This window comes from Mirounga angustirostris, unplaced genomic scaffold (assembly GCF_029215605.1).
Source record: "Mirounga angustirostris isolate CCGP_5_RB_7025 unplaced genomic scaffold, mMirAng1.0.hap1 SCAF_13, whole genome shotgun sequence".
NCBI lineage: Eukaryota > Metazoa > Chordata > Mammalia > Carnivora > Phocidae > Mirounga > Mirounga angustirostris.
In genome coordinates this window covers 8531542-8554768 of record NW_026991721.1, presented here as the reverse complement: position 1 = coordinate 8554768, position 23227 = coordinate 8531542, and the positions used below count along the sequence as shown (strand labels likewise).

The 23227-nt window shown below is 47.5% G+C and overlaps 1 protein-coding gene and 1 pseudogene across 3 annotated transcripts in view; one reads left to right on the top strand and one right to left on the bottom strand.

Annotated features, from left to right (window-relative positions):
• The window catches only part of PLAAT3 (phospholipase A and acyltransferase 3), a 32987-nt gene extending 10008 nt beyond the window's left edge, over positions 1-22979 (bottom strand). The window contains exons 1-3 of one of the 3 annotated variants that reach the window (XM_045893447.3): positions 22830-22979; positions 22299-22377; positions 4389-4491 (exon numbers count right to left, since the gene is read on the bottom strand). In XM_045893447.3, the coding sequence (XP_045749403.1) occupies positions 4389-4491; positions 22299-22313 (118 nt within the window). In that variant the 5' untranslated portion in view covers positions 22314-22377; positions 22830-22979. The other 2 variants (XM_045893450.3, XM_045893448.3) reach the window with 2 other exon arrangements.
• Positions 801-1397, top strand: LOC123857042 (peroxiredoxin-1-like; annotated as a pseudogene).
• Positions 22980-23227: the final 248 nt, after the last annotated feature.

Below are 23227 nucleotides of genomic sequence, written 5' to 3'. Positions count from 1 at the left end.
AAATCGAGTACTTCCGGGTAGTGGAAGTGCTACGGGTTAGATTAAGTGAAATATTACAGAAGGGGGTGACTTGGGGAGGCCCAGCATGAGAAGGGCCACCCCAGGGAATGGGCATTGAGAGGAGTCTGGAATGATGGAAAGGAGGCAGCCGTGCTGAGATCCAGGGAAGACCATCGCATGCAGAAGGAAGGGCAAGACAAGGGCCTTGGGAAGGAAGAGCATGACATGCTCCAGAGGCTGTAGAAGGCCAATGTGGCTGACGTCGAGAGACCCAGGAGGACAGGAGAGAAAGATCCGGGTCAGAGAGGCAGGCAGAGGCCAGACCACACCAGGCCCCACGGGCCACTGTACAGACTTGGAAGCTCATTCTATGTGTGATAGAAAAGCCAATCAAGAATTTTAAGGGACGGGGCACCTGAGTGGCTCAGTCGTTAGGCATCTGCCTTCGGCTCGGGTCGTGATCCCAGGGTCCTGGGATCAAGCCCCGCATCGGGCTCCCTACTCAGAGGGAAGCCTGCTTCTCTCTCTCCCATTCCCCCTGCTTGTGTTCCCTCTCTCGCTGTGTCTCTCTCTGTCAAATAAATAAATAAAATCTTTAAAAAAAAAAAATTTTAAGGGACATCTTCCTGACTGGTCTTTGGTGAGTTCTGTCTCAGAGCTGGTGAGAAGCACCCCCACACCCTGGTCATTGCCTTTTCCTCATCCCCCCAGGGACCTGTCCTACTTAACTTGGGGTGCTGTGATGGGGAGGTGGCCAGGGGAGGTCTGGCACTCAAGAGTGGTTAGGTGCCAACAGTAAGATGTCTTCAAGAAATGCCAAAACTGGGTACCCTGACCCCAACTTCAAAGCCACGGCCATTACTCCAGATGGCCAGTTCAAAGGCATCAACCTCCCTGACTACAAAGGAAAATACGTTGTGTTCTTCTACCCTCTTAACTTTTCCTTTGTGTGCCCCATGGAGATCATTGCTTTCAGTGACAGGCAGAAGAATTTAAGAAACTCAACTGCCAAGTGGCTGGTGCTTCTGTGGATTCTCATTTGTGTCACCTGGCATGGATCAACACACCCAAGAAACAAGGAGGAATGGGACCCATGAACATTCCCCTGGTATCAGACCCTACGCGTACATCGCTCAGGACTATGGAGCCTTAAAGGCTGATGAAGGCATCTCGTTCAGGGGTTTCTTTATTATTGATGATACAGGTTTCCTTTGGCAGATGACAAAGGATGACCCCCAACCTCCATCAGCCACTCTGTGGGTGAGACTCTGAGACTACTTCAGGCCTTCCAGTTTACTGACAAGCATGGGGAAGTGCCCCCCACTGGTTGGAAGCCTGGCAATGATACCAACAAGCTTGCCATGCAGAGCAAAGAATACTTCTCTAAGCAGAAGTGAGCGCCGGGCCATTTTAGGGCCAGGCTGCAGTGGGTGGCCATGAAAACAAAATCTCTTTTGTACTACTGTCATGCTGAAAACACAAGACTTTAGATTCAGTGCAGATGTGGTATGGGACAGGACAGGCCTCTCCTGCAGGGGCTGGGGAGGCCAGCCTTTCTTCCTCTGGAGAGAATGGCCTGAGCCATGCTGTGGGGCAGGTCAACTGATGTGGCCAGTAGCGGGACATCACTTTTGATCTTTTGTGGTTTCTATTAAATTTGAACTGAGGGGGAAAAAAAGAGAATTTTAGGGAGAGAAGTAACATAATCCGATTCATACTTTAGAATGATCGTGCTGGCTGCCCAGGAAAGGAGGGACTGACCACAAGTGGGCAAGAGGCAGAGAGACCAGCTGCAAGCTGCAGGAGCTTCAGATGGGCATGGAAGTGCAGACGGTGAGAAGTGATCAGACCCGGAGTCTCTCTTGAAGAGAGAGGCCACCAGATTTCCCATTGCATTAGATACAGGGTGAAAAGGATTGAGGATGATACCTAGATTTTTGCCTCCAGCAGCTGGATAGTGTCATCCACTGGAGCCTTTCTTTCAGGGCATGTCAAGTTCAATGTGCCAACTGGACACCCACATGGAGATGCCAAGTAGTCAAGAGGTTATACAAGTCTGAAGCTGAGTGGGGAGGTCTATGCTGAGGGGATGCTTAGGAAACATCCACCGATGGAAAGTATTGGAAGCCAGGGGCCCGATGAGGTCACCTGGCGAGAGTAAGGAGGAGGGATATGGGAGAGGAGGAAGAGGAGCCCACACAGGAGACCAAGAAGGAAGGCCCAGTGAGAGAGGAAGAAAGACAGGTGCCAGATGAAGATCAGAGAGAGGTTACTCGTGTCAAATGCTACAGAGAAGCCAAATAAGCCTTGACCAGAAAATTAATCATTGGCTTTGTCAAGATGTGGAAGGTCTAGGGGAGCCTAGGTGGCTCAGTCATTAAGCGTCTGTCTTCGGCTCAGGTCATGATCCTGGGATCGAGCCCCGCATCGGGCTCCCTGCTCCGTGGGAAGCCTGCTTCTCCCTCTCCCACTTCCCCTGCTTGTATTCCCTCTCTTGCTGTGTCTCTCTCTGTCAAATAAATAAATAAAATCTTAAAAAAAAAAAAAGAGGGGCGCCTGGGTGGCTCAGTTGGTTAAGCGACTGCCTTCGGCTCAGGTCATGATCCTGGAGTCCCGGGATCGAGTCCCGCATCGGGCTCCCTGCTCGGCGGGGAGTCTGCTTCTCCCTCTGACCCTCCTCCCTCTCATGCTCTCTGTCTCTCATTCTCTCTGTCTCAAATAAATAAATAAAATTTAAAAAAAAAAAAAAAGAAAAAAAAGAAAAAAATGTGGAAGTACTTTCAGTAGCCTTGATAAGCGCTCCTTTGGGAGGGGGCTGAAAAAGAGAGCCTGGTGGAGGGAACCGAAGACAGAATGTCAAGAGGAAGTGCTGAGAGCCATGGTGGACAATCGAAGATTCGCTCTACAGGGAATTAGCTAGAGAAGACGTGAGGTCAAGGGGGTGTCCGTTCATTTTATCAACAGGAGGTATTACAGTGTTTTCTATGCCAGTCAGAATAATGTAGCAGAGGGCGCCTGGGTGGCTCAGTTGGTTAAGCGACTGCCTCCGGCTCAGGTCATGATCCTGGAATCCCGGGATCGAGTCCCACATCAGGCTCCCTGCTCAGCAGGGAGTCTGCTTCTCCCTCTGACCCTCTTACCTCTCATGCTATCTCTCATTCTCTCTCACTCAAATAAATAAATAAATAATTTAAAAAAAAGAATAATCTAGCAGAGAGGGGGACCATGATAATACAGGAGGTGAGGAATTTGAGGAGCAAAGTGCTCACGAAATTAAGAGTGGGGGTCTAGGACCCACACACAGAGGCTGGCTTTTTAAACAAGGACGGGGCATGTTTTGCATCTTAACTGAAGAAAAGGCAGACTAGGTGGGTGCAGATGTTGGTGGTTTGGTTCATTAGGGCTGGGGAAGGTGCCATATACTCTGGCTCCTTCTGATTCCTCCGTAAGTACACGGTGAGGCCATTAGTTAGAGGTGAAGGGGTGGGCAAAGGACGTGTCCAAGAATGTCCACAGCTACTGTATTCTCAGCAGCCATACATGGGAACCAGTCCAACGTCCATCAGTAGAAGCATGGATAACAAGCTGAGGCATTTTCATAGAACAGAAAACACAGAGAATGAAAAAGAACTCCTCCTACTGCTCACAAACCGATGGCTCTTACGGGCAAGGGAAGAAGCCAGACACAAAAAAAGCCCAGACTATGCGGCTCCTCCCACACGAAGGTCTAGAATGGGCAAAACTAATTTACAGCAAGAGAAGCTAGAAGAGTAGTTGTCTCTAGGGAAGAGGAGAGGAGGCTGAAGAGGCCGGAGGGGGCCTCATAGGGTGGTGGAAATGTTCTAGATCTTGATGTGGGTCACTGTCACAAGGAGACTTTTTTTTTAATTCCCTGTTTATACACTTTACTACAGGTGTGCACTTTACCTTATTTATCTTATACCTCAGTTTAAGTAACAAGTTTCAGAAAAGGGATGGGGGAAGTCTCACAACGATTCTCCTAGTGAACCACTCTTAGCCTCAGTTTTACAGATGATGGAAACCAAGACTAGAGAGTAGAAACTAGATTCGTCACCAAGCCTGCTGCCCAAAAGCCCATGCTCTCTCAGGGAGTTTTACACTGAAGAGGTGGATGTGTTTTATAAACACCCACAGTATTTAAAACCCTAAAAACAGAGCCATCCCCTTGGAAGCCCACTTCAACCCCTGTAGGGAACCCCTAGGGTTCCAAGAGTAGAGTTTGAAAACCACTGCCCCACACCAACCTGCCTGAGGAACGAACCACCGGTCAGGGATCAATGAGAGAGCTGGGCTCCCCTGTTACCCACAGCTGCCCCAGCTCCCTCTCCTCCCAGCCCCAGCACAGCAGAGGCCCTCGGCGCCCTTACTTGGGGGAGCCAGGTGGACCACGTATCCATCGCCAACGTAGATGGCCCAGTGTCTGTAGAAAGGGCGGAAAATCTCAATCAGGTCTCCAACTTTGGGCTCTGGCTGCAAAACCAAGAACAAGGCTGTTAGAGGTGGTACAAGTGAGACCTTGGAACCAGGTGGCAGAGGCTGCGGTCCCTTGCCAGAGGCTGTCAAATTGGGAGGGTGTCTCCCAGACATTCCCCAACCTGGCCTAGGGCCTGACCAAGAATTGGCATGTCTCTGGCCATAATGTCCTCCTGGCTGATCATCCTGATGATGAGTGGCTCTGTGTGTGTGTGTGTGTGTGTGTATGTGAATAAAGGAAAATTCTTTCTCCTGTAAACTGTACTCACACCTACACTTCTGACACCAGATATGTGGTTTTTCCACACCAAGCAATCCAGTCCTCAGTGGAAATGGACTGGATATCCTGCAGTTTATCTCAATTCTGACACTAACTGCCCGGAGCTAACGCAGACCCCAGGGGTGAAGGGCTCAGTCCCACCAGACTGCCCCCCCAAATTCATCCCCAGCGGCCAGCCACACGTCCAGATTGTCCCCTGAGCTTCTGACTCCGCTAGCTATAAAATAGGGGTTTCCATAACCCCCTCCTCAGGTTCTATAATTTGCTAGAATGGCTCACAGAACTCAGGAAAACAGTTTACTTCCTAGATTACCAGTTATAAAGAATTCAACTCAGGAACAGCCAGATGGCAGACAGGCGGGGGAGGGGCAGAGCAGCCACGCCCTCTCCAGAGGCCCGAGTCCCAGCACCTCCGCGTGTTCAGCCCAGAAGCTCCCCAACCCCTTTCAGTTTTTACCGAGGTTCCCTCCCACAGGCAGGACGTGTTAAATCATTGGTCCTAATGAGTAACACCCTCCAGCCTCTCTCCCCGCCCAGGAGGTTGGAGGCGGGGCTGAAATTTCCAGCCCTCTAATCGGGTGGGCTCCTCATCACCGCCTTAGCATAAACTCAGGTGGGGATGAAAGGGGCTTATGATGAATAACAAAAGACTCATCTCTCCTATCACTCAGGACGTTACAAGGGTTGTAGAAGCCCAGTGCAGGGAATTGGGAACAAAGACCAAAACTGTGTTTCTTATTGCCTCACAAGGAGTGTGCGTCGGGGTGCGTGTCTATGTGTGTGCGGGGAAGTGGGGGGAGCGGCTCGGAGCCCTGCCCTACTGGGGAACCGGGAGAGTGGAGCAGAGCGGGAGACAACTTCGAGAGGTTCAAGATCACTTCCATTCAGCATTGTTGAGGCGCCGACACCAGATACTGTGCTAAGTGCTGGGGACGGGGGCATTCGATTTGGACCAGAATCAGGGGTGACAAGCTTCTCTGGTCCAAGCCAGTCTTAAATCTCTTTAATGAGCGAGGAAACTAGCCTTTTAGAGCACCTAGAGAAGGATCCCCTCTGTTCCTTGGCTGAGTCTTCAGCGAGTGAAGACTCTAGGGAGGGGGCTCTGACATGTGCCTCTCATGGGCTGACCTGTAGGGATTTGCCCACATCCCACCGCCAAGCCCCCGTGGACCTGACTGAGAGATTCCATCAAAGAGGTGATGGGAAGGACTCACCACTGCGTGGCCTCCCTTGGGATAAAAACAAAGGACATTAGGAAGAGCCAATCACAAACTCCAGGAGGCGTATGAAGCAAGGTCAATGGTAGTTCATTTCTATTTATACAAACATTAAAACTGCAAATACCTATTACATATGGCAGGAAAAAAATCTTTTCACAAAAATGTTATGGATAAATCATGTTCTCTTATGCAGTGATTGTAATTAGTCTGCCAAAAAGAAAGCACCCAGACCTTACTGAGAACCTATTTCAGAACAATGGACAATGGTTGCAATTTATGAATCCCACTTGTTTTCCAGAATAAAAGAAAAATATATATATTGTTTGGTAAGAATTAGGAGGCCTTGAGAAATCCCCCAAAAGGGAATTTAACGGGGGGGGGGGGGGCGGCATTCTCCACGAATAAGCAAGGACATAAAGACGAGGCAGGGATCCAACCCTCGGTTGGATTAAACACCGATTAAACAGGAGACAGTGTGAATGTCAGTAATACGATGTCAAGTAATGAGCAGTCAGTGGGTACATGGACCCAAGGAGCTCACTGTGTTCCAGACCAATACCAAGGAAAGGTGGCCTACACATAGAAAGATGCCTGAGGGGCGCCTGGATGGCTCAGTCGCTAAGCATCTGCCTTCGGCTCAGGTCATGGTCCCAGGGTCCTGGGATCGAGCCCCACATCCGGCTCCTGCTCTGCAGGAAGCCTGCTTCTCCCTCTCCCACTCCCCCTGCTTCTGTTCCCTCTCTCGCTGTGTCTCTCTCTGTCATATAAATAAAATCTTAAAAAAAAAAAAAAAGTTTAAAAAAATTAAATTAAAAAAAAAGAAAGATGCCTGAAAAAATGGCAAAAATATCTACAAAGAAATTCAAACCTTATCACCATAAACATCACAAGATAATGAAGCAGCGAATGCACGCTACTGAGTAGAAGTCATACCCAAAAAGTAACGCAATTGTTGTAACCCATTTATGTCCCATCCCAGAAAAGGCATCACTGTAGGACAGAAAGTGATCAGTGATTGCCAGGGGCTGGGAGTGAGGAGAGGGGCTGACAACAAAGGGGCAGGAGGGAACTGGGGGGCAACTAAACTTTCCCTACTGTTCTGTGCCTGACGGTGGTGATAGTTATGCAATTGGATGTGTTGATGAAAACTCATAGGAACAAACATTAACGGGGTGCCTGGCTGGCTCAGTCGGTGGAGTGAGCAACTCTTGATTTCAGGGTCGTGAGTTCAAGCCCCATGCTGGGTGTACAGACTGCTAAAACAAATATAAACCTTTTAAAAAATTAAATTATGTTTTAAAAAAGAACACTAAAAGGAATTTTAGACCTCAGTTTTTTTTAACACAACATTTTTTTAATGTATTTAAATTTTTTTTAATTTGGGGGCGCCTGGGTGGCTCAGTCAGTTAAGCATCTGCCTTAAGGTCGGGTCATGATCTCAGGGTCTTGGGATCTGCCCTGCCGCTGCCGTGAGACTCCCTGCTCAGCGAGGAGCCTGCTTCTCTCTCTCCCTCTGCCTCTCCCCCCACTGCTCATGTGCTCTCTCTCTCACTCTCTCTCTCGCTCTCAAATAAATAAAATCTTTAAAGATATTTGAGAGCGAGAGAGAGAACACAAGCAGGGGGAGAGGGAGAAGCTGGCTCCCCACTGAGCAGGGAGCCCGATGCGGGGCTCAATCCCAGGACCCTGGGATCATGACCTGAGCCGAAGGCAGACGCTCAACGACTGAGCCACCCAGGCGCCCCTCAGTTGGTTTCTCAGAGTCCACAGTCTCTCATGGTTTGTCTCCCCCTCCGATTCCCCCCCCCTCATCTTTCCCTTCCTACTATCTTCTTTTTTTTTTTCTTAATAAATAATGTATTATTTGTTTCAGGGGTAAAGGTCTGTGATTCATCACTCTTGCACAATTCACAGTGCTCACCATAGCACATACCCTCCCCAGTGTCTATCACCCAGCCACCCCATCCCTCCCACCCCCCACCACTCCAGCAAACCTCAGTTTGTTTCCTGAGATTAAGAATTCCTCATATCGGGGCGCCTGGGTGGCTCAACCATTAAGTGTCTGCCTTCGGCTCAGGTCATGATCCCAGGGTCCTGGGATCGAGCCCCACGTCGGGCTCCCTGCTCAGTGGGGAGTCTGCTTCTCCCTCTCCCACTCCCCCTCCTTGTGTTCCCTCTCTCTATCAAATAAATAAAATCTTAAAAAAAAAAAGAATTCCTCATATCAGTGAGATCATATGATACATGTCTTTCTCTGATTGACTTATTTCACTTAGCATAATACCCTCTAGTTCCAGAAAGGAAAAAAGTTTTGATTTTTAAAATACACAATCAAATTGCCTGCCCCTTGTAAGGGCAAAGGTACCTATTTCCAAATATGCACAAGTTCAAAACATACCACCACTCAAGGACACTTTTTTTTTTTTAAAGATTTTATTTATTTATTTGAGAGAGAGAATGAGATAGAGAGCATGAGAGGGGGAAGGGTCAGAGAGAGAGGCAGACTTCCCGCTGAGCAGGGAGCCCGATGTGGGACTCGATCCCGGGACTCCAGGATCATGACCTGAGCCGAAGGCAGTCGCTCAACCAACTGAGCCACCCAGGCGCCTCAAGGACACTTTCTTAAAATGAAGTGAAAGGGGGCGCCTGGGTGGCTCAGATGGTTAAGCATCTGCCTTCAGCTCAGGTCATGATCTCCAGGTCCTGGGATCCAGCCAACGTTTGGCTTCCAGCTCAGCAGGGAGTCTGCCTCTGCCCCTCCCGCTGCTTCTCCCCCACTGCTCATGCTCTCTGTCTCTCTCTCTCTCTCTCAAATGAATAAATAAAATCTTAAAAAAAAAAAATGAAGTGAAAGGTGGTAGACTCATCTGGGGAGCCCCGCCCACGAGTTTCTAACTAGTGCAAGGACTCGATTTTCACATGGCAACAGCGATAATCTTTTAGAGACGGAGCTAAGTTGAAAAATGAGAATGAGCTCTGCAATGCAACACCATTTATATCAATTAAAGATACACACACGCAAACCAATGATACACATCTTATAAGAACCATACCTGAAAACATCATTTTAAAAAACCAACAAGAACAAGAACAGAAGCATATGGACTAAAGAACACACATTAAATACATCACGGTGCTGGCCCCTGGGAAGACGGAGGAAGGCATGATGATACAAAGGGACCAAAACAAAACAAAACAAAACCAAAAACCCGCAAGAGAGGGGGTCTTGTAGGGACCAGTGAGGACAGGGTGTCATGAACTGAGAATATGAATGACGTCACCCTCTATCATAAAATCCAACTAGAGAAACAATAACTTAATGATACACATGAGCCAACTCAGCTGAATCAAAGTGAAGAACTCAAGGAACTAGGTTATAAAATTAGAAGTATGAGAACTGCAGCCCAGGAGCCAAATTGGTGCCTCTGCTTATTTTTGTATGCAAGCTAAGAATGTTTTTACATTTTGAAAATGGTTGGGGGAAGTCAAAAGAGGAAGGATGATCTGTGACACATGAAATTTTATGAAATTCAAACTTCAGCGTCCACAAAGCTTTATTGGCACACGGCCACACCCCATTCATTTACATCTTGTCCTGGGCTGCTTTCTCTCTACAGCAGGTGAGTTGAAGAGTTGTAATGGAGACCGTGTGACCTGCAAACCCTAAAATCTTCCACTGTCTGGCCTTTTACAGAAAAAGCTTGCCAGGTCCTGCTATAAAAGGATGGACTGTGATGCCTCCGTTACTCAGCTTGATCCACAGTCCCGGGGATTCATTGCCAGGTGGTTCTTCCTCTAGGAAGAAGGGGGCCAGCAGGAGGCTCCAGGAAGAGAATTCCCTCTCCAGGGCAGGGCTCAGGGGATCCCCAGCCCGCACAGTAACCAGGCCTCAACTACGCAACTTGGAACGCAGGCGCTAACAATGGCAAAGCTGAGACTCTGTGCCCATGGGATTTCAGAACAAAAGGCCTTTATCCTTTCCACAAAAGCAGGGTTACAAAGAACTGCATAACAACCATTTTCCTTAGCAAGCAAACTGAGGAACAATTTCTGGCCTCCAAAATTATTGGGAAAACAACCTAAATAACCATTTATAAGAACCGATTAAATAAATTATCCTACATCCATATGTACATACATTCATAGAGCCGTTAGAGAAAACAAGGTGGATTTATGTGAGCAGACGCGGAACTGGTTGGAAAAAGCACGTTGAAAAACATTATCCCATTTTTGCTTAAAATACATTTAAAAAAATTAAAATAAAACAAAATACATTTTTTCTACATTTATAAGCAAAATGTACTATGCACTATGCATGATCTGAGGAAAATACACCAAATTGTTGTATATTATATACAGTGGGGGTTTGGGATTCAGACTCTTACATTTTATCTTGTTTCTTTTTTTTACTAATATGAGTTACTTCTATAATAAAAATTTTTAAAGCTTTTTAGATGGAGAAAAAAAGTCCCTTGTGTTGATGAGCTTGAAGTTGTTTATCTTGTTTATTTTTTTTAAATACTTTTAAGGATTTATTTATTTATTTTAAAGTGAGAGTGAGAGAGAGCATGGGGGTAGGGGAGAGGGGCAGAGGGAGAGAGAGAGAGAGAGAATCTCAAGCAGACTCCTCACTGAGCGCAGAGCCTGACACAGGGCTCAATCTCAGGATCCTGAGATCATGACCTGAGCCGAAACCAAGAGCAAGTTGCTTTACCGACTAAGCCACCCAGGCGCCCCGAGCTTGAAGTTTTTTAATTGGAAAAGGTGTATATTATCTGTCACCAAAACCTCTTGAAACTATCTCCCACCTGGAACCTGTAAATATGACCATGTTAATGATGCTTAAAAATCAGTAACATTTATATATAAATATAAAAAACCATAAATAAATTTTATTTATTTTCTTTTTTTTTATTATGTTCTGTCACCAGACAGTACATCATTAGTTTTTGATGTACTGTTCCATGATTCATTGTTTGTGTGTAACACCCAGTGCTCCATGCAGTACGTGCCCCCCTTAGTACCCATCACTGGGCTAACCCATCACCCACCCCCCCTCCCCTCTGAAACCCTCAGTTTGTTTCTCAGAGTCCATCATCTCTCATGGTTCATCTCCCCCTCCAGTTTCCCCCCCTTCATTTTTCCCTTCCTTCTCCTAATGTCCTCCATGCTATTCCTTATGTTCCACAAATAAGTGAAACCATATGATAATTAACTTTCTCTGCTTGACTTATTTCACTTAGCATAATCTCCTCCAGTCCCATACATGTTGATGTGAAAGTTGGGTATTCATCCTTTCTGATGGCTGAGTAATATTCCAGTGTATATATGGATCACATCTTCTTTATCCATTCGTCTGTTGAAGGGCATCTCGGCTCTTTCCACAGTTTGGCTATTGCGGACATTGCTGCTATGAACATTGGGGTGCATATGGCCCTTCTTTTCACTACATCTGTGTCTTTGGGGTAAATACCCAGGAGTGCAATTGCTGGGTCATAGGGTAGCTCTATTTTTAATTTTTTGAGGAACCTCCACACTGTTTTCCACAGTAGCTGTACCAACTTGCATTCCCACCCCAAGAGGGTTCCCCTTTCTCCACAACCTCTCCAACATTTGTTGTTTCTTGCCTTGTCAATTTTTGCCATTCTAACTGGTGTAAGGTGGTATCTCAGTGTGGTTTTGATTTGGATTTCCCTGATGGCTAATGATGATGAACATTTTTTCATGTGTCTTTAGCCATTTGTATGTCTTCTTTGGAGAAGTGTCTGTTCATGTCTTCTGCCCATTTATTGACTGGATTATTTGTTTTTGAGTGTTGAGTATGAGAAGTTCTTTATAGATCTTGGATATCGTCCCTTTGTCTGTAGTGTCATTAGCAAATATCTTCTCCCATTCTGTGGGTTGCCTCTTTGTTTTGTTGACTAAAACCATAAATAAATTTTAAAATAATATAGATACATATATATCAGATCTTAGAATAAAGAGACTCAAAGGATAAAAGCCACAAAGGAAAAGGGTAAAAGGTTTTACAATTTAAAAAATGTTAAAGGTCTTACTATTAGAAGTTTCTATCATTGCCTGTTATGTTCATGCTCCCTTTTAAGGGAAAATGATTGCCTGCAATCCCAGTTGCCTAGGCAGCCGCCATATTTCATACCCTGTGACCAACGCCTCCCACCTCAGCCAGCTGGACCTGAAGAAGGCAAGCAGGTCTCATCCTATGAACCTCCACATGTCCTTAAACTAAAACTAAAACTAAAACTAAAATTTCTTTACTTGAGCTAGCTTAAGTGGGTTGCTTGTTACTCACAGCCAAATGAGCCAGACATTCTATGCATTGGAAAAAAACAAAATAAAACACCACAAACTACCATGATCAACTGGAAGAAAATGACAGAAAAACAGTTAATATCTTTAAAAGTTTTTATGAACCAATAAAAAAGATGTAAATACCAAAATAGAAAAAAGTAGACAAAGGGCATGATAAGTAATTTAAAAAGAAGAAATAGGGCGCCTGGGTGGCTCAGTTGGTTAAGCGACTGCCTTCGCCTCAGGTCATGATCCTGGAGTCCCGGGATCGAGTCCCGCGTCGGGCTCCCTGCTCGGCGGGGAGTCTGCTTCTCCCTCTCCCGCTCCTCCCTCTTGTGCTCTCTCTCTCTCTCACTCTCTCTCTCAAATAAATAAATAAAATCTTAAAAAAAAAAAAAACCTTATAAAAAGAAGAAATATATATTACCACTAATATAAGTAAATATATTCTACCTCACAAGTAATCAAGTAAATGCAAATTAAAAACTGGTTTTGGGGGGAAATTAAAATACCAATATTAAATATAAGAAAAGATAAACACATACCATCATTCATTGCTGATGCAAATAAAAACCAGTATAACTTTTCTGAAAGGCAATTTGGCAATCTGTCTCACTAACCTTAAAAATATTCATACTCTTTGACCCAATTTCCATTTATAGACTAGATCTTAAGGAAATAATCTGAAATGCCCACAAAAGTTGTCCATCAAAAAGTGACATCCAATGGCAAAACATCAGATACCTAAAAATCCTACGTAAAAAGATTATTTTATTCTTGCAATATTTTTATACTAGGATACTATATGTTATGTTTTAAAGTTTTATTTTAAAAGAATACTTAATGATAATAAATGCCCATTACATAATGGTTAATGAAAAGGCTTTATACAAAATAGTATATTTTTTAAACTTTGTTTAAAAAAGAAAGCACAGGGGCACCTGGGTGGCTCAGTCGTTAAGCGTCTGCCTTCGGCTCAGGTCATGATCCCAGGGTCCTGGGATCAAGCCCCGCATCTGGCTCCCTGCTCAGCAGGAAGCCTGCTTCTCCCCCTCCTACTCCTCCTGCTTGTGTTCCCTCTCTCGCTGTGTCTCTCTCTGTCAAATAAATAAATAAAAAATCTTTAAAAAAAAAAAAGAAAGCACATATAGAAAAGTTGTGGAAATACACCAAAATGTAAACTGTTTATTACCAGTCGGTGACATCTGGGGTATTAATTTTCTTTTTAATTCTTTTCTAGTTTTCCAAAATGTTTATTTTTTTTTAAAGATTTTATTTATTTGTCAGAGAGATAGAGAGAGAGAGAGCACACACACACAAACAGGGGGAGCAGCAGAGAGAGAAGCAGACTCCCCGCTGAGCAGGGAGTCTGATGCGGGACTCGATCTCAGGACTCCAGGATCATGACCTGAGCCGAAGGCAGTAGCTTAACCAACTGAGCCACCCAGGTGCCCTCCAAAATGTTTAAATATACGTATATTCATTTTAGAATCACACACACACACACACAACACAAAACCTGACAAACATCAGTGTGTTCAATTTGGGGTAATCTACACCATTACTACTCTGTAACAAAATAAATACACACGACAAAAAGACTAGAAAGATATACACCAACATCTTCACAGAGAATCCCTCTGGGTGCTGGGATGGTTACTGGAATTATTTTGCTTCCTTCTCTTTATCTGTATTTTCCAGCTTTCCTGCAATGAGTGTTTTTAAGTTCAGAGCATGCTTCCTGACATTGTATTAAGAAACATTTTCAAACATACAATTTAAAGTCTCAAGCGTTCAAAACTGAAAGCGTTGTTTAGTGAATATCTGTATACCCAAACACTTAGATACTACTCTTATGTTACTGCATTTGCTTTATCACAAATATGCCGATCTATTCATTCCACCTGCCAAGTATCTTTAAACTCTTCTTTTAAACTCAAATGACAGGCGTTCTGGGAAAAGCAGAGGGAGTGGGGACAATGACAAAGGCAATAATGGTGTGCGATGTGCTCTAACTCTGCTCTAGGACCCACTGGGTTCCTGACCCCGAGCCTGCAGCCTTCATCCCAAGCTGTGGTTCTCGGACACGAGCCTGCGCACAAATTAGAGGAGAGGGGCTTGCTGGCGTGCTTGCAGAATCACCGTGCACTTTTAACAAATAGTCTGCCCCACCCTAGGGCAGTGGTGTAAGCGGCCTCCCCTTGAGAATCCCTTCACCTTGGGCATGCCCACCTCTGCCTGGGAGGGTCAGGGGACTCATTCATTTGCTCCTTCACCCAACAGATGCTCACAGAGCTAGACGCCAGGCACCAACCTGGGCACCTGCGCTGTGTCTATGATCAAAGTAAAGATCCCTGCCTTCATGAGCTTTTGCTCAGTACCAGGGAGAGAGACAGAAATTTTTTTTTTTTAGTTTATTTGAAGCCTCAGTAAATAAGTAAATCATCCAGAACATTGGAAGAGATACCAAATAAAAACAAAAAAGAAAGAAAATGTAGAGCAGTGTTAAAGGAGCTGGAGGGGACGGGGTGGGGGCAGAGACTGCAATATTAAATGAGGGGTCAGGGAAGGCAGACAGTGGGCCCTGCAGAGATCTGGAACATCCAGGCAGAGGGAACAGCCTGAGCAACGGCCCCAGGTGGGAGCGTGTTTGAGGAGCAGCCCGGAGGCCAGTGTGGCTGGAGTGGAGGGGGTGAAGGAGGAGAGGTGTTGAATGCAGGATGGAGAGTGGTGTGGATGGCTCAGACGAGACGGGGCAGCGGGGATGGCAAGTAACGGGTTCTGGATTTCTATGAAGGTCAAACCGACAGGATTTGCTGATGGAATGAGGTGGGCGTGAAGGGAAGTGGAGGCAAAGATCACCCCAGGGTTTCTGGCCAGAGCAAGTGGGAGGCAGGATGAGCAGGCTGCGGACAGAGCAGGCTAGGGAGGAGCGGGCGCCCCTGCTTGGGCGCTGGGGTTAACCGGGCTCCGCGGAGCCAAGTGGAGAGGCCAGGAAGGCAGCTGAATACGGGCCTCTGGAGGTCAGGAGTGTGCTCTAGGGTGAGGGTCACGGTGGCCTTTATGAGTGCAGCTCCTATCGGAGTTGGACACCAAAGTCCGGCCGAATGGGCGTAAGGGGGGAGGGGGAGAGGAGCCGCCGATGATGCTAGAAAAGGCAGCAGCACCTGAGATGTTTGTGGAAGTCCTGAGAGGCGAGAGGGACCATATATGTGCTATGGGTAGAATTCAAATCCGAGTCCTATACTCTGAACCCTCACATCCTCCGGCAATCAGAGAAGGTGGTGAGGAGGGAGTGGCCTTACGGGGGAGGATGGAGACAGGGAAGCAGGGGTGCGGGGCAGACTGAAGCAGAAGCACAGCTGTGAGGGGATCTCTCGGTGCCCGTGGGGGCATTTTTTTTAAAGCTTCCAGGTGGTCCTGCCGTGCAGCCCAGAGTGAGAACCAGGGGAGAGGGTATCTGAGGGGAGAGAGCCGTGACCCTGAACATCAGGCTGAGATGAGCAGACATACCTCATTTTGCAGGTGGGGAAACTGAGGCTAAGGGAGATGAGGTCGCTTACCCAGAGTCAGCCTGAAAGTGGCAACGGGGCAGCTGGAGCCCCAGCCTCTTCCCCCACTGCAGGGAGAAAGGAGACAGCCGAGCCCTCCAGCAGACAACTCCGTCTGCAGCCCCTGCATAGTCATCCACATTCACCCCTGCAGCTCCGATCCAGTTTGAGACCCTCAGCTGTGGGCGCTGGACAGGACCAGAGAGCACAGCGACAGCACTTGCAGAAGAATTTTCAACCCAAGCAGTGAAACAAAACAAAAAGAATGTGTTTCTCAGGGCGCCTGGCTGGCTCAGTCAGTGGAGTGTGCGACTCTGGGGTCGTGAGTTCGAGCCCCATGTTGGGAGGGGAGCCTACTTAAAAAGAATAAATAAAATAGATGTTTTAAAAAAGAATCTTTTTCTTTAATTCGAGGCCACTATGGAAGTGCTCCAACTCACACACATCTGACCCCATTTAGCCTCATCGGTCAGAGCTTTGCAATTTTGGTTTTTTTGAATGAAATATTTCAGATGTACAAAAAAATACAGGAAGTAGGCTACTGAGCATGACTCATGAGCATGTCTAAATCCAGATGGCTTTCGTTTTCATTAAAAAGCCTACTGATGGGGCGCCTGGGTGGCTCAGATGGTTAAGCCTCTGCCTTCGGCTCAGGTCATGATCCCAGGGTCCTGGGATCAAGTCCCGCATCGGGCTCCCTGCTAGGCGGGGAGCCTGCTTCTCCCTCTGCCTCTCTCTCTCTCTCTCTCTCACGAATAAATAAATAAAACATTAAAAAAAAAAAAAAAGTCTACTGACTACAGCTTGGGGCTCCAGAGCCAGACAGCATGGGTTCAAATTTGGGCTCTGCTACTTCCTAACTGGACAGCCTTGGACAAGTTACCCAACTTCTCCCAGCCTCGGTTTCCCCAGCTGTAAAATGGAATAACTCATGGGGTTGTCCTGAGGATCAAATAGGTTAATACCTACAAAACACTCAGCAAATACCGCCTGGCACAAAGGAAGACTTCTGTACACGGCAGTTTTTGCTGCCCCTCTCCTTGGGTATGTTTTCGGTATGTTTGATTTGGAAAGTTCTCAGTTCCAGGACCAGCTGGAGATGCCGTGGAGATTGGGAAACCCAGCCTGAGAGCAGGTTCTCCTTGTTCCCAAAATCACATGTTGTGGGGAGTGTGGAAATTCCAATCTCAGCCCCTTCATTCCTGATGCTCTGGAGAAACTCCTGGAAAATTACGAGGTCCAGTGTGGATGCCAAGAGGGGACTTTCTAGCAAAGAGCTGGGACTCTGGTACCAAGGTTTGAGGAAGAGAAGAAACCTGTGAGGGGCTGGGCATCAATCCTGTCTATCCAAGGCTGCGTTTTCAGAAGCAGAGCCCATGTCCACCCAAGATTCTGCCCCTCTCTGCTCTACCGCTGTGTGACCTTCAGGAGTCCCTGAACCTCTCTGAGCTTCTCTGGTACAATGGGGCCATGCAGACCCATGCAGCAGAGTCTATGTGAGGAATAAATGCGATCATGGGGCAAAAGCTGTAAAACCAAGTACCTGGGAGAGGGTTGAGACCCTGTGCCCCGGGCTGGGTGCATGCAGGAAGCATGACCGGAGGCCTGACTGCCCACAGCCCCCAGCCTCAGCCCCAGAGAGAAGGTAGAGGAGGGACTGGGCTGATGTATCGCCTCTTCCCTTGCCAGTTGCTGGGAGAGGAACAGGGGCAGCTCCAATGGGTTCCAGGTCCAGCCCCTGTGGCCCCGAAGGTCATGAGCAGCCTAGAAAAAGGAGGCAAAACTTATGGGGCCTCCCAGGTTCTTGACCTCCAGGCCCGAGACCGGTGCGATGTATGAGTCCAGCCTCACTCCACATGAATCAGGATTGCCTCCTAACTCATCTGGAAACCACCACGGCCACCGCCGCCACCCGGCACCTCGCACACACGAGCTATCTGGAATTCTTCACAGCCGCCCTATTTTTTACAAGTCAGGAAACAGCACAGAGATGGGAAGTAACTTGCCCAAGTTCTCAGAGCTCCCCAAGAAGCCGGGCCAGGATTCCACTGTAGGTCTTCCTGAATCCAAGGGCCAAATTCTTTCCAATATACCCAGGAGTTTGCATGCAGGTACTGACTTCCGGTAACAACCCGCAAGGTGAGCTTTGCCTCTACATCACGCTTCTCTGGGCCAGAAATGCCCTTGGCTATTCACGGGCAAAGTCCTACTGATCCTTCAAGAGGACACTCCAGCAAACAGTGTTGCTGCCGCTTCCACGGGCCACGGCCCGGTTTTCTCAGGGGACTATAATTGTTGAGCTGAGCCCATGGGAACAGGGATCAGGCTCCATGCCCAGCCCACCAGCCACACCCAGCAACCAGCCTGGCACAGTGTTCTCACTGGAGGTTTGCAGCCTCCAGGAAGCCCAGCCCCGACAGGGCCCCTCTGGAATGTGGATGACTCCCTGCAGGGCCTGGAGCTATCGTCCCTGTCCCTTAGCACCTTAACAAGCACTGTAGAGATCTGTCAGAACATCAGGCGAACTGAGAGGCTCACAAAGTTGTCACAAGGGAGTCCAGAGTCAGAGATCAGAGTAGGCCCATCAGTGTCCTCCTATTGAGACAGAGCAGGAACTGGACTCATGTCCCTTCAACCCTGACCGTGAAATCCAGAACTCCCTGGGGGCCTTCGTAAGGAAAGAAGAAAAAAGCTAAAACTCTGTGCCTCTTGAGGAGCCCAACTTGCAGGAATTCAGAGGGAAGGCGCTTACTGAAGGGAAGATGCTTACTACAAAGACTGGCCAAGACCGGACCAAACCAGTCTGCACCAAGATGGGCGGATCCCAGTGCTGAACTCTCACAGACTTGTCTTCTCATTATAATACTCAAAAATCAGGCCAAGGGGGTGGAGACTTAACATGCTAATTAGACATGGGACACAGGAAGAAGCATGACCTTTAAGTGCACAGGTGTGAATAAATCCTCCACTTCCTGCTTCCAAGGCACCCTTTCCCCACCTACATTTCTTTTACAAACCCTCCCTGACCTCTCCTCTGGGGAGTCAGAGAATTCTTTCCTTCTGCCGCCTCCCTTGTGCTTGAGCACAAAGCCCAGTAAAGCCTTGCCTGCAGCTCCTGGTTGGCCTCTTACTGATTTCTGTTGTTTAGAGGACCCAAGGGCCCAGTTCAGTACCGATATTCTGGAGCCTCAGTTTCACTCTGGATATGCACTTCCCCAGCAGCTAGCCATAGGTTTAAGGACAGCAGGGCTGGAGAAGCAGAGGCAAATTTGGCCCGCTTGTTCTAAGCAAATTTGGAACACGGAGAGGAGAGAATGGTCAGCTCTGGCACTGACCAGGAAGAATCACAGGCTTGACTAAAGGGCTCAGAGAAAAGGGGAGCCCTCGTACACTATTGGTGGGAATGCGAGCTGGTGTGGCCACTCTGGAAAACAGTATGGACATTCCTCAGAAAGTTGAAAATAGAGCTACCCTATGACCCAGCAATTGCACTACTGGGTATTTACCCCAAAGACACAAAGGTAGTGATCTGAAGGGGCTCCTGCACCCCGATGTTTATAGCAGCAATGTCCACAATAGCCAAACTATGAAAAGAGCCCAGATGTCCATCAACAGATGAATGGATAAAAAGATGTGGGATATGTATACAACAGAATATTATGCAGCCATCAAAAAAATGAAATCTTGCCATTTGCAACGACGTGGATGGGACTAGAGGGTATTATGCTAAACTAAATAAGTCAATTAGAGAAAGACAATTATCATATGATCTCACTGATATGAGGAATTTGAGAAACAAGATAGAGGATCATAGGGGAAGGGAGGGAAAAATGAAACAAGATGAAACTGGAGGGGGAGACAAACCATAAGAGACTCTTAATCTCAGGAAACAAACTGAGGGTTGCAGGAGGGGAGGTGGGTGTGGGAATGGGGTCACTGGGTGATGGGCATTAAGGAGGGCATGTGATATAATGAGCACTGGGTGTTATATGCAACTGATGAATCACTGACCTCTACCTCTGAAACTAATAATACATTATGTTAATTAATTGAATTTAAATAAAAATAAAGGACTCAGAGAAACACGGGCTGGACAGTAGACAGGCAGGCTCTCCATCCCAAGGAGGTCCACGCAGCTGCTCTAATAAGAAATGACATTTGTCAAGCTCTAAGAGGCAGGCAGCCACACACTCAAAAGAGTGGGGAGGTGGGAGCTGTATTCCTTGGGTGCAAATAGGAATAAGTTGTCTGTAGAAATTTTTAAAACAATAAGAACACACCTTGGGGCGCCTGGGTGTCTCAGTCGGGTAAGCGTCTGCCTTCAGCTCAGGTCATGATCTCAGGGTCCTGGGATGGAGCCCCACATCGGGCTCCCTGCTCAGTGGGAGTCTGCTTCTCCCTCTCCCACTCCCCCTGCTTGTGTTCCCTCTCTCGCTGTGTCTTTAAAAAAAAAAAACAAACAACTTTGTCTTCTACATGGAAGTTCGATCAGAGAACACCCAGTTCTATAGTCTGCGGACACACAGACTTAGCTAATGTTCCAACAGAAAGTTCCAAGTGGCTCAGAGGGGTTCGAGCTCACACTGGGCACGGTTCATGTGCCAACTCTCAAGGTCCTACATTTTCCTATGTGTCAACACAGAAGACAGAAGAGTCAGCTCTCCCTGTGCCAGAAGAAACTAAAAGAGAAGTGGATCCCTTTCACCGAGAACTAGACTCATTCTAAAGCAATGGATTAAATAAATATCAGTGCCCACTATCACTCAACCATTTTCTCTGATTTCTTCAGAAGAAGGAAAACTTGGGAGAATTTCACCAAATAAGATTAAAAACTTATGATTAATTTTCTGGTGATGATGTTTTAGTGAAAATGTTTCACATGTGGAGATATTTAAAAGGCACTAGATTGATTTTTTTTTAAGACACAGTATTGGAATTTCTGGAATTTATTCTGAAATGTAATTTTTATGAATCTCTGACAAACCTCTCCTAATGTTTAAGACTTTCCCTAGTTGTATATCTGTGGTTTCATGTAGAGGAGCTTTTGAAATTAAAATTAATAAAAAGTGCTCTTCAGTCAGCTGTGAACAAAGATGGATGGACAAATCGAGCTCAGCTGAATACGGAACATGAATATGCAAAGATCAATCTTGACAAAGTCACGGACAACTTTCCAGAAGTAAAAGTTCCAAAACAGAAACTGTCATGTTGCTATTATTCGTGACTGTGACCAACCTACATGCAAGAGTGAGCTTTCTTTCAAAACTACATTCATGCAATTAAAAACTTTTTAAAAAGATTTTATCTTTAAGCAATCTCTACAACATGGGGCTCAAACCCACAACCCTGAGATCAAGAGTCACAGGCTCCGCTCACTGAGCCAGTCAGGTGCCCCGAATTAAAAACTCCCAATCCATTACTTTTTCCTATTTTTCTCCATAATATTTACCTTCTTTTTTCTTTTTTTTTTACTTTTGCACTGGCATGTTTCCTATACAAACCTCAATAAAATAAAATTTTCACTGTTTCTTTTCTGGATATTATTACTATCCATTTCATGATTATTATTGAAAACAGTGTTGTCAGATAAAGGAGAGGGATATTTAAAATGACCACTTGAGGCATCATATACGCCAGGTCCACCCTGATGCCAGTCCCGGTGGCATAGTTCTGTGGATTGAAATAATAATAAGAGTGAATTGCAGTTGAGCACTTACTATGTGTGGGAAGCACTATTCTGAGCACGTCCTACGTATGAAGTCCTATAATCTTCATTCTGGGGAACCGAGTGGATTTCAGACAGGAAATGCTCAGAACAGCACCCTGCAGGCTTGTGCCCCAACCAAGTGCTGTGTAGGAACACAACCCCAGGTGGGTCTACATCAGCAGCCAGTGCCCTGAATCCTTCAGGGTTCTGCTAGGTTGAAAGGAAGCATTTGCTAAGCCCCTTTATGATTTCTGAACCACATCACAGACTAGAAAAAGTAAAAGTGAAAGCCTAGAAATCGCTGTCAGAGCTGGTCATGGGGTGAGTCAGCTGAAACCAAAAAAGCCCAGAGAAAAGGTCAGACCCAAGCAGGGGCTGGGGCAGCAGGTCCAGCCCCAGACATCTGGCCCCAGGAGCCAGTCCGGGATGTTCTGGTCTGACTGGGGGAAGCAGGACAGGGCCTTGGCGAAGCAAGCCGCCCCTTGCTGCCTCCCTCCTCCTGTAGGTCCTGCCAGCCCTGGCATTAATTTCAGACAGGTGCCCAGGCAAGAGTAAGTACTGAGACATCTGGACAGGAGCAGGCTAACCCACATCCAACACCTTAAGCCCACCCGCTGCAGGAGGTGTGGTCCCACATCCTCCAGGATCCTCACTCTCCAGTAATAACTCAGGCTCCAGGACAATGAGTCCCCACTAAAACACAGCCCCCACCCCGGCCCACGCCGCCCCACACTTACGATGGACGCGCGCATCTTTTTTCGTCCAGTGGACTTCTCAATTTCAGGCTGGAGTTCGGTGTATCTGCTGCGTAAAGCCCTGAGGCAGGGGGAGCAGGGATTCATTATGTCATTAATAGGGAACAGCGTTCCCCGATCCCCAGGGTACCGTGGCTTCTAGCAAGGAGACGGTGCGCGGTTCTCCTCTGACCCTTCCCAGGGCCACCAGCTCACTCTTCGAGGTCCTCGCTACCCCCTCCCTGCCCCTGAACTTGGCCGCGAACTGATGAATCCCTTGAAGGGTCAGGGAAGGCTCACCCGACACCTGAGAGGCGGCGGCGCAGCCGGGGAAGGACGATCAGTGTCGCCTGCTCCCGGTGGCGCTCCCCGCCCGCGGGTGCCAGCGGGCGCGGCTGCCGGCGGGCTGCCCCCTGACTTGTTTACGCCCGCCTCCCCCAACTTCTCCGTCTCCCACTTGGCCGTCCGGGACCTGGAGAGCCACCCCGAGCACCTCACCCTTCCTTAAGTTCGGGAAAGGACCGCTCCACCCACCTCTCGAACTTGGGAGGCAGCGCGCCGCCAAGGGACCGCGTTTAATGGCCGCAGAGGCTCCAGCCAGCCTAGGGTCACCCGGCTCCTCCCCGCGCGGCTGACTAATGAGAGCCTCGCAGAGCTCCCAGCCCCGCGACAGGGACAGCCTGCTCCCGCCTCTGGGTCAGAGGGCCAGGAGACCTCCCACTCACCGCCACTCCCCACGCCCTCCTCCACCTAGAGGCCCCCCGTGAACCCAGTTCCAGCGCCACCTCCTCCTCACCGATTCCACACGCGCGCTTGGGGCCGCCCAATATTGAAGACCATCTTGTATTAGACTCCATCTGTATACACACCACGCTGGACTGTAATCAACTGACTTACCGCCTCCCTCCGAGTGGGCTTATAGTTTAAAACTA